The following is an 11069-nucleotide window of genomic DNA, read 5'->3' on the forward strand; positions in this document are numbered from 1 at the left end:
TATTTCCTTTACACTTGTTTTCGGATTGAGAGGAGAGCATCTCTTTGCTCAACTAATATAACAAGAAATTGCCCATCAACTCATATGTCTTCGAAAATTGGTAACTTACTGTAATTGTGACCAACTCGATGTATTCTCTTATCACTTACAACTTGTGTGGAAATGTAGCACTCCTTACATTATGCTCAGATCATGAGCATCTGGGGCAGTCAAGTCTTTTAGGCTGCTTTGCTGTTACCAGATAAAACAACTAATGTTTCACCTGAGCCTTTCTATTGATTTTCTGAATTTTTACTTCAGACTACTAGCAGAAACCTTTCACATAAAATAGTACAGAAAAAGGAAACCAAGTGCAATAAAGTGTTCTGTTATTGACTTGTTTACTCTGTAACTCTTCCTCAAATGTAAAATGTTTTTGACCAACTAAACTGACATAGAATATGGGCAAAAACAGGCAAACAAAGTTGGGATTATGTCTCCTTTCCCAGGGTGCTTGAATGTAAGCAGAAAGCAAGCGTCAGATTTTCTGATTAAGTAAGTGGAAGTTTAGTTTTTTATATTGAGCAAAAAATATCCTGGGTCCGTTTGTTAGTTTTTTGCTAATAAAAATAATAATAAAACCCCCTTTGTCTTGAAAATCAACCTGACCTCTCAGATCTACGATGCATTTACTGATCTCTTTTGATATAGATAAGCCTGTTTCTTAAAAAAAACCCCACAACAATTTCTGGTGTTGACTTACTTTGCGTTTCTTGGGTAGCATACCATCTATGATTACATGGGTGTTGCTAGTATTGGATTCAAAAGGATTGCAGAGATTTCCTTCCTTTCCAAGACCATGAAGTTTATCTAGTAACATTTTTTTAAACAGGTCCTAAGATCATGGTGTCCTAAGTGTATAGACACTGGAAGTATCCACCCCGCACTTTTGTAATGCAGTCTTGCAAGGGTCTCTCTAAGGTACTGAATGTAGACTTACTCTGAATGTTAGGGCAATGTTACTCTTAGTGTTTCTCTTGCCTTGAAAGAGCAACTATATTAGAAACTGGAATATGGAATTGATTCCTTATAGCACTTCCTACATCTTCTTATGTCTAGGTACTGACTCTGATGTGAGTGTGCCTATAAGAGATGTGCCTATAAGAAGGGCCTGTTTTGTATCTTGTAATAGATTGGATATTGAACAAACTCATTATGCTCAGAGAACTTGTTCCTGCAAACTAGCCATGTAGTTCAACTTTTTTGTCTTTTGGGGTTTGTGTACGTAAAACATGAGTTTAAAGCAGGTTTGTTTTCTAAGTGACTGCTCAGCTGGCAGCAGGCATGTATGAAGTGAGCAAACAGTAGAGAAGGGTCCAAACTCTCCCATCCTTTTAAAGGAGAAAACCAGTACTGTTAAGTGAGAGAATTCTGAGAGTAAGTGTGCAGATTATATATCATAAACTGTAGTAAAATTTTAAATGGCAAGGCTGTCAGGGAGAAGGAAGATTAGTGGTTCCTCATTGGATTAAATTTGGCTACTGGATACGTTAGGGAGGATCAGTGTCAGGGTGGGAAGTACAGTGCCTCTTACCTGCCCTCTGTGCTGGAGGAGGATGCATGGAGGGGCAGAAACTAACTGGGATGGATCAGAGGCTACAAATCATGCCAAATTTGGGAGCCAGCTTTTTTTCTCGTCCCCCTCTTGTGTTGTATTTCAGGTGTGTTGGTATTCTTTTTTCAATAACTCATTTGAGTGCCTGAAGGGGTAGCAATGTTGGATATGTCAGAGTTACTAACTCCTTCGTTTCTCTTCCATGCTTTCTCCTCCTGCAAGGAGCGGAAGGTACTTCATCTTCTGCTGTCTTTGCTTCTTAGCGCTTTTAAGTTATTTGTTGATTTCTAGCATTGTGGCAAGTTTGTCTTTTGAATATTTATTTCACCCTTTATTTATATATTAAACTGTAAATGAACTGGTAGTGTATGCTACAACACTTTAGGTTGTATCTTCTGTGATGGTATTTTTGTTTTATTTTGGGTTTTAGTTAAAAAAAAAAAAAACAAACCAACCAAGCCTGACTAATTTTATGTTACTTTTCCTCCTGTTTTTGTAGGTTTTCATAGAGCTGAATCACATTAAAAAGTGCAATACTGTGAGAGGAGTCTTTGTCCTGGAGGAATTTGGTAATTACATTATTTTGATATTAGGTCTGTACTCACATGGCAGTAACTCAAATTTCCAGTCTCCAGATTCAGAGTTGCACTGTAGTTTCAAAGATGGGAGAGAAATGTAGATTGCACATGAGAAATTGCTTAACTGAGAGATGGGTGACTTAACATAAAAATTTACACATTTTCATCGTATTAAGATTTGTGGCCTAGGTGCTTTTTGTTAATAGACAAATAAGGTGTTCTGAGTCTTCTGAAGCAAACAAAACAATAGTTAAACTAGGATGTGTGTAGGAATTTTCTTTGGTATCTTCCTTTTTTCATCTGAGAAACCACATTTTTAAGCAGGAGTAAGTTGGTCTTTCTCAGCATACTATGCTTTCATTACAAAGAATTACTGTTAATTGCGAAGTTTCCTCTTTGCTCTATATGGAATTTCATTTTCGTTGCATTAAGCAGATGTTTTGTCAGGTTGCACTTTATTCTGTGGTTTTTGTTTCAGAGCATGACTGGTAAGGAGTGGAAATGTAAAGGTTAAGGAGAATAGAGAATTTGTGCTGTTTTGGTCAGTTATTGCTATTACATATAATCTGCCTACAGTCTAGGTTGGGGAAAATTCTGGATTACTATTCAGTGTTAGTGTCAGTCACACTGTACTTACCTGTTGTCTGATAAAAGAGCGACTTCAGATGCAGCTCTCTGGAAGAGTTATCCACATGCTTCTCTTGAAATAGTCCTCAAACACGTATTGGTTTATTCCTCTACTCATCTGTGAGACATGTATCTAGGTCTTAAGCGTCTGTATGAAACATTTAAAAAGAAGATGAAATTTACAACATTCTTTCCATAATAGATCAGCATCCATACTTTGGCCATTATTCAAAGTCTAAATCAGCAGCTCCCTTTACCAAGACACTCATTGTTCTTTGGTGCCGTGAATACAATGTTCTGGCTGAGTGATTCTCTATTAGAAAATTGAGATTGCTGAAATTAATGTCTTTGTCCATAATAATGTGTTGTCTCCTTTCAGTGATACAAAGTTATAAGGTATTCAATGATAAAGTCTTTCTGACTATTGCAGTTTACTTGTTGTTTGCCATAAACTAATCTCTCAGAAGTCTGGGATTTGAATTTGTGAACAATTTTTTCCCATTTTCTGAAAATGTTGTTCATGGTTCATATGAACAGATCAGTGTATGTAAACTCTGAAAAACTTCTAATAGTTTAGATGTTGAGAAAGTGTCTGCACTTTCTGGTTGTGTATTCCTTTGATACCATCATTTCACCCTGGCAGGCATGATTCATTTTACTACTTACAGAAATTGCTTAAGCTGTAAAAGATTATTGATTAGTTTTACAAAGGTGAGAGTTCAGAAGCCATAAAATTAGCTTAAAGAATGGCTTCAGCTTCTGAAGTCTTTAACTTAAAAGAAATTACTTGGATCAGAAATGAATTTTGGATCATTTTTGAGAGGTTTTAGCTCAAAGTATTTCTTTTAATAGTTTGTTTATCTTGCACAAGAAAGACAGTGTTTGACTTAGTTATTTCCAGTCAACTTCTATTGATGAGTCTGTAATACAGCATTTAGCTCCCAAAATAATGACCATAATTATTGTAAGAAAGTAACAAGGGCCTATTGCAAAACCTAGAATTGTGATATGGAATTTATGAAAGGGTAATTTTAAGACTTAATTAGAAATAAACTGGGAGTTGGACACTACAAGCAAAAACTGAGAAATTAAACCAATTAAATTAAAAATACCCTCCTCCCAAAATAGAGGTCACAGACAAGAACAAATTTAAATGTACCAAATGAGATTTCCAGTTTGCTTATCTAGCTAATAAAGAGAAAGAAGAAGGGAAGAAAGATGTCACAGGGGAGTTAACCTTTCTTGTGCAGAGATGAGAGACTACCTCAGAGCTGCTTTTTTAATTGTTACAAATTTTTAAATTGTTATAAAGATGAGAAGTTATGCCAGTCTGTCCTGTTCAAGAGAAATTAACATGTTAATTTGTTAACAGCATTCATCAAAAACTTGCATGGACTTCTTAAGAATGAAGTTATTTAGCTGTGTTAAACATTGTGAACCTTGCAGTCAGATTCATTATAGTAGGAGTATACTGAAGTACTCTCCCCTCTTAGAAAGGTAGAGAGCGGTAAGCATGCATATTCCAGTCTGATGGGAAATACATCAGTGCAAGATTTCTTGATTTGATTTTGCCGAGCATGAGTGCTCCAAGTTTAATGATATTGCAACAGGAGCTTAAAGGTCTGTTTGTGTTAACACTGGGTTGAGATGGCAGCATGAAAGTTGGAATTGTGATTTCAGAGCAGGATGCAAGCAGAAGTTCAGGAATTGTTGCCCACACATGGAAGTGGAGATTTAAGTGAGGAAATGTAAGGCTCTTTCCTCTGGAATTTGAGTTACTGCTGTGTACTTGTGCTTTACTTTCTTGTGGCCCCTTCACCGCCGCTGCTATGAAAACCTTCATTCTCCAGCAGGTAAAGTGATGTCCCCTAAACTCATTCTATGCTAGCACCATATTTTCATTCACAGGACCAAAGGCTACAGGATGGTGCCTAATAATTTACTCCCTTCATCTGCTTAGTTCAGCAGCATCATGAATAACTTTTAGTGTTAGAAGAAAAGTACTTCTGCTAATCTCGTAATTTGAGGTGTGGGTCTTTTTTTTTTCTGCCTTTTTCTTTCTATTCTGCAGTAGTAGCGCTTTGACTTCTCTGACGCACTCTTTTTACTCTTCCTAACTCAGTCCTCTCAGGAGCATTTTCCCCATTGGAAGGACTGTGAAGGAGTACTTTACTTAAAGACAAGGCAATTTACTGACTGTGGAGAGACAGTGTCTTGCCTTAGGAGCTCTCCTGTTCCCTCTCTTCCTGTTCTCAGTTATGATACAGGATTTTACAGCTTCCCGTCTCTCCTCCCCTCCCCTCATGGCACAGGGTCCTTACACCTTTCCCTCCCTGCTTTTTGAAGAGTATATGAACAGTTGTATGTTATCCAGTGGTCAGTGAGACTTACACAGCTATAAAAGTCCTACCCTATTTGGCTGTGCCTCACTCCCACCTTTATCCCCTGGTGACATGGAGTTAATTTGGAACATCTGGTGCCAACGGGTAAGGTAGCTTGGATGTGCACCTCCTTATCTCCCCGACTCTAGTCACTGAGGCAGTGCAGCCTGGGTGTGCACTTTCCCTCTCTCTCAGTCCTTAATGTAACTGCCAACTCCAAGAAAAGAGAGAATTGAAAAATGAAACAAAAATATTACATTACCTTTTACAATCATATTTTGTACTTTTCAGTAGCTTTTTTTCAAGAATGACAATACCATGACATACAAGAATTAGTAGGCACTGGTTTATATTTAGAGTGCTTTCTTGAACCCAGTCTGCACTGCCTACGTTTGGCCCCTTAGAGTGTGATCTGTATCCCTCTCCAGCGTCATATCATAGCTGAAAAGATATCTGCATGGATAGGTTTTGCTGTGGATTGTTCCTAGCTATTCAAACTGAAACTCATCTGCCTCTGTTTCTTTTCTTGTCACTAGTACTATGCGTATTAAAACATTTACCCTTCCTCTATGAACCTGGTATGGTTTGGTTATGCATAATTTCTGTATTGCTTCTTCTAAATTTTTTTGTTGTGACACAGAAATTCTATGGCAAATTTCAGCTATTCTGGAAGGGAAGTATTCAAAGTTGGTCTTGGTATTCCACTGATCTTAACATTTTAAATTTGCCATTTGTATTTCTTAGTGTGGTCTTTGTTCTCTCCTGGTGATTTCCCGTGGTATCTGTTCAGGTATTTGTAGACCAAATGTGGGTCAAAGGCACAGTTCAGATGCAGTGCACACTAATGGGATGGTTACAGCTTGCTTTTCTATGCAGAAGAGAACAAAAGGCAAATTTTCTTGGCCTATATTCTGCCTATTTCCTTTCTGTTTGAGGCAGTGCAAGGGAACAAGATGAAATCTTCTGGATAATAGGGTTTTTTTGTTTTGTTTTTGGTGAGTGCCCTAATCTTCTTTATCCATAAAGTCTTCTAGAAATCAACAAGCCTGGCATTTTGAGAATATGTGTAAGTGAAATCAGTAATTTATTTTAAGGCAACTTGTTCAAAAGCAGTGAACATATTCAGTGAGTATGTCAAGTACCATCAAACACATCCTAAACAGGAGAAAGAATGTCTTGACAATCTTGAAACAGAGCTGGGAAACAGTCTTCCAGTTTAGAAAACTTTCTCCCTTGGCTCCTTCTTTTTTCTGGGTTTCACTTACTACAGTTTCCAACAGTTCTTTTGAGATCCATTTTTCAGCAGAGAAAGATTCAGACATCCAAAGGATATAATTTTGGGGAATTGCATACTGACAAATTCCTATGGAATTGTTGGTTTATGTTTTATGGTAGTAGACATTACATATATTTTGTCATTAAGCATACTTTGTCATTAATTTTACTGTCTAGCAGGAATAAGTAGTAGGAGAAAAGCCAGAGTCTCTAAGAATGATCAAATATCTACAAAAAGAGGCAGTGAAATATTTTTGCCAACCAGAGTAATTTGTTATTACAGTATCGGTATCTTCGAGGACTTATGTAATGTAAATGAAGAGAAGAAAGAGTATCTCTTAGAATTGAGGGATAGTAGGGTGCCCTGTACCTGCGCCTGCTGTCTGTGTGCATCCCTTCCCTTTCCTATGGGAACATTGTGCTATTTCTTTCCCCTTTTCCTCTTGTATTTTGAACTTTTTGTTTTGTCTCTTGCCCGTCCGGTTTTAGTTCCTGAAACTAAAGAAGTGGTGAGCCACAAGTACAAGACACCAATGGTAAGTCAATTGTGATGCCTTCTGGTAGTTCTTTAGAGGATATATCTTCACATCTTCATGTGGCAAAAAGAATTACATTGAGAGTGCAGGATTTGCAATGCTAATACTGCAGTGAAACACCAGCTGCTCTTTTATGGTAGTTTTTCTTAAGGGGAGACAACAAAACTTGGTGATTGTTGTTTCTGTGAAATTACCGGAACTTGCAGGTAGTGCAGAAAGCTTAGTTGCTTTTGTTAAGATAGAAAAAGATGCAAGGTAGCTGGTTTGGAATGAACTTTAGCACAGCAAGAGCTAGTGCATTTCCTCATGAAAGTGAGCAGTGAGATTAAAGAGAACAGTATAAGTATTGATTCCTGCCATCTGAGTTATTGCTGTGGTTTAGTGTTCAATTTTTTGTAACAGTCTTTGAACACCAACAATTGATAATGATACTTAGCACTTTTACACATAGTAGTTCAATGATTGGGCTATATATACTATGAGGAAGAAACAGAAGACAAAGATTATCTTAAGACCTGAAATTTCTTCCATTATTTTATGTCTGAAGTGCAGTGTGTACACTTGGTGATTGCATGGAAACTCACAGTCCTTCAAGAAGAGAGAAAAGTTGCTTGAAGAAACTAGAAATGTTTTAGAAACAAAATGCTTATAATATGTGTAACTTAAGAAGCAGATAGCTGTATCTTTTAATGAGAAAATCCAGTTTAATGAAAATTAATTCTATTCTACACAAGTGTTTTAGATTGTACTATAATAGAACAAAACACGTTATTATGCTTATTACCTTTTCAAAGATTATAAATGTCAGTTTACAGGATGAGAAATTTTAAGATCACCAAAATTGCCAGCATTAGAACTAGGATATAAACTAAGTCTTACCTTCACTGAATTGTGTTGCTCATTGCATGCTAGAAGAAGATTTTTTGTTCAACAATAGCACACTGAATCAGTTAAAAGCAATAACTGTAAATCTTGCAAATGCTATATGAAACCCTCTGCTTTAAGGTAGTGACAAAATTGCTTGGTATTCTTCATATGAAATATGCAATGTTGGGTTGTGGGTTTTTAAAAATCAAATAAAAACCAAAAGAATAAAAAAGCTTCTATTATCCATGGATTCACTAGTGTTGATTAAAAATTACAAGGATTACCAGGCCTGGTAACTTGTGACCATAAAAAGATAAGTTGTGAATAAGGAAAAATCCCACCATCTCGTAAGTCGAGACAAAGTATTGGATGTTTAGTCTTTTTAGTTAGTTCTTTCAACGTCTCCCAGAAAATTTCTTGTAACTTCATACAACAGACTAAAAGCAAATATGTAGGATGTTGTTTTCTGAAGCCAGCTGGCCAGCTTTCTAGCTTAGCATACTGTTCTTAAAAATTATTGGAATCATACTAACAAGCAACTAATGTTTTTATCCCAAGGAAGTTTTTTTTGATTTGTTATAAGGCTTTTCTTTTTTATCCATCTCAGTTAGAAGGCAGTATGGGACATATTTTCCTGGTTTTGTCTGTAGGTAGAGTAGTTGTCCCATGAAGAAAGACATGCAGCGAAATACAAAATGCACAGTGGATTTTGTAAAACACTGAATCATATGAATTTCATTATCTCCTTTTCTAAATTCTTGTAGGCTCATGAGATCTGCTACTCCGTGCTGTGTCTCTTCTCTTATGTGGCTGCCATTCGTGGAAAAGAGGCAGAAAACAAAAGCAAACCACCTCGACCAGTTTCCAGTTGATCACGATATCGGGAAATACCTACTCTTTGGCATGTTGACGTGCAAAACTCTCATTTTTACTGCAGTTACTGGAGCTCACTTTACTGTCTTCTATGAGAACTCGATTATTTATGTATGACCCTGCAAGTCTTTCCCCACAGAAAAACCTAAGACTTCACTGCTCAGTCTCCTTCTGAGTTCATCCTTAATGAAGTTTTTATATGAGCTGTTAATCAGACAGTTTTGAGCATCAGCATCCAGCTGTGAGTGACCTACTCTGGCCATTCCTTTGGAATTCCTCTTTTCTTAAGATGACTAACAGCTTGTGTTTGGTTGGTTTTTTTTGTTTCTAGTGGTACTTGTTACAGATTAATCACTTAACAAATGCAGGCTTCTGCTTTCAGATTCTCTGGTATGTGCACAGTGGAAGCAGTCTGGTCCTGCATGTTGTTTAAATGTGGTGTTTTTATTGTTTTCCTTCAGTGTTGTTCATTTTTACCCACCAACATTGAGTTCTTGTCACATAGTTCTTCAGACCCTTTGGTAGAGATGAACAATTTATCTACCATAGTCTTAAAATATTGTGACAATTGAAGTTTGGCTGTTAAATTGGTCCACCTGTGGAGATGACTCCTTCTCGAGTGAGAAAATAAGTGGAGAAACTTTGAATGCAGGGTATTGTGAAAAACCCTGACACGTCATGGATTGCATGGATTTTCAAATGGGAGTTCAGGTAACATTTGTAGATATCCCAGCAGTAGAGTTAACAGATGCATATAATCACTACCTAAAGAAGTTAATCACAGGGATTAGAAAATTAATAGGGACAAGTAAAACTTGGAAATATTATTGGCAGAAGCACATGGCAGACCCATGTCTTTTTGGGTTTGTAACTATACACAAGATATTTCTATAGCAATCTGTAGAATGTGTTCAGAAGCCCAAAAGATTATGCTGTCCCCAGATTTTTTAAGCTATTGCTTTTTTCTAATCTGTACCTGTATATCAAGGAATCTTGCAAATACTGTGTTAATATATAATGGAACTCCCACAGTTAAAACTATCCATCACATTCCTTAATTTAAGTAGGCCGAATATGAATGTTTTTTGCATCGTGTTTTTGTTTATGAACTGTAGGGCACTTGTCTGGAAAGCTCTTAGGATGCTGCAGGAGAGACTGGAGAAAATAATGTTACGTGTCAAATACCTGGAAAGATGCTCTGATGCAAACTGATGTATTGTATGTTGTGACATAGAATTCTGAGTAAATGCACCCAGAAATAACCCTGTTTTGACTTGGTCAGGGTGTCTACGATTTAGAATGAAATACACTAGTGATGGCTGAGGAAATGATGTAAATATTATAGTACCACATCTATTTATAGAAACTGTACAGCTGTCTGAATGTGAAAATAAAATGTCATTCAACCAGCAACTGGTTTTCATCCTCCTGTGCTTTTCTCTTGATGCAACTTACTCTGAAGTTAATGTAACTATATACAAAATACATTATACATATATATGAAATAATGAAAAAGATAATACTGTAAGTGGAAAATCTACATTTCCTTCCACATAAGCAGTTGAAACTTGTTTTTGTTCTATCATAACACCCATGTAATTTGTCTTTAAAAAAAAAGTCAGAAAAACATAAGGAAAACAGACACATCTGAAATATTGAATTTTTTGCATACATGCAAATAGAAGCAAAAAGTAAAGGATTTTTCATCCTTTCCTTAAAGGTAAAACTGAAATTTGCAAACCCTGAAATTAGCCTGTTTTGTATTTAATTTATTTTATTTTGTCTTCTGAGACTGTAAATTTTCTTACAGGAATATCCAAATTTTTAGCAATTGTAGTATTCTTGATACTGTTACATTACAAGTACATTTAAGACTGAAATCAGTTTGGTCTACAATAGATATTCCGTTTACTGTGATACTGTGTCCCACTTAAGTAGGCAATATTAATGTTTAAATTGTAGATATTATGTTAGCACGCCTACTTACATATTCAAACCAGTTAACTTAAAGTATAAGGGGAAGATCAGAGTTTAAAATAATTAAATGCACAGCATCACTTACTATATACAGCTCCTTTTTTTCCCTGTAGAAGCTGTATTTTTGCAAGTTTATTTTTCTGTGACTTAAAATCATAAATTACATAAAGTGCTGTATGCTCTAAACTGCTGAGAAACTTCAGTCCACAATAAGACTTTTAAAGGGCCCGATAATAAAAATTGCCCTCTGTCCCTTTTGACAGAATTTTTTTTAAAGAACAGGTGTGGCTAAATAGTTACAGTGCTTGATGTTCAATGGCAAGAAAGAATCAGAAATAACTTCAGACACTGTGCTTCTGCT

The 11069-nt window shown here is 36.3% G+C and overlaps 1 protein-coding gene across 1 annotated transcript in view; it reads left to right on the plus strand.

Annotated features, from left to right (window-relative positions):
- The window catches only part of MADD (MAP kinase activating death domain), a 75748-nt gene extending 65636 nt beyond the window's left edge, over window positions 1-10112 (plus strand). Inside the window, exons 35-37 of the mRNA XM_065635761.1 lie at window positions 2094-2163; window positions 6945-6991; window positions 8623-10112. Of these exons, the coding sequence (XP_065491833.1) occupies window positions 2094-2163; window positions 6945-6991; window positions 8623-8730 (225 nt within the window). The 3' untranslated portion in view covers window positions 8731-10112. The remainder of the gene's footprint in view (window positions 1-2093; window positions 2164-6944; window positions 6992-8622) is intronic.
- The last annotated feature ends 957 nt before the right edge of the window (window positions 10113-11069 follow it).

The sequence above is a fragment of the Caloenas nicobarica genome, chromosome 5 (genome assembly GCF_036013445.1).
Source record: "Caloenas nicobarica isolate bCalNic1 chromosome 5, bCalNic1.hap1, whole genome shotgun sequence".
NCBI lineage: Eukaryota > Metazoa > Chordata > Aves > Columbiformes > Columbidae > Caloenas > Caloenas nicobarica.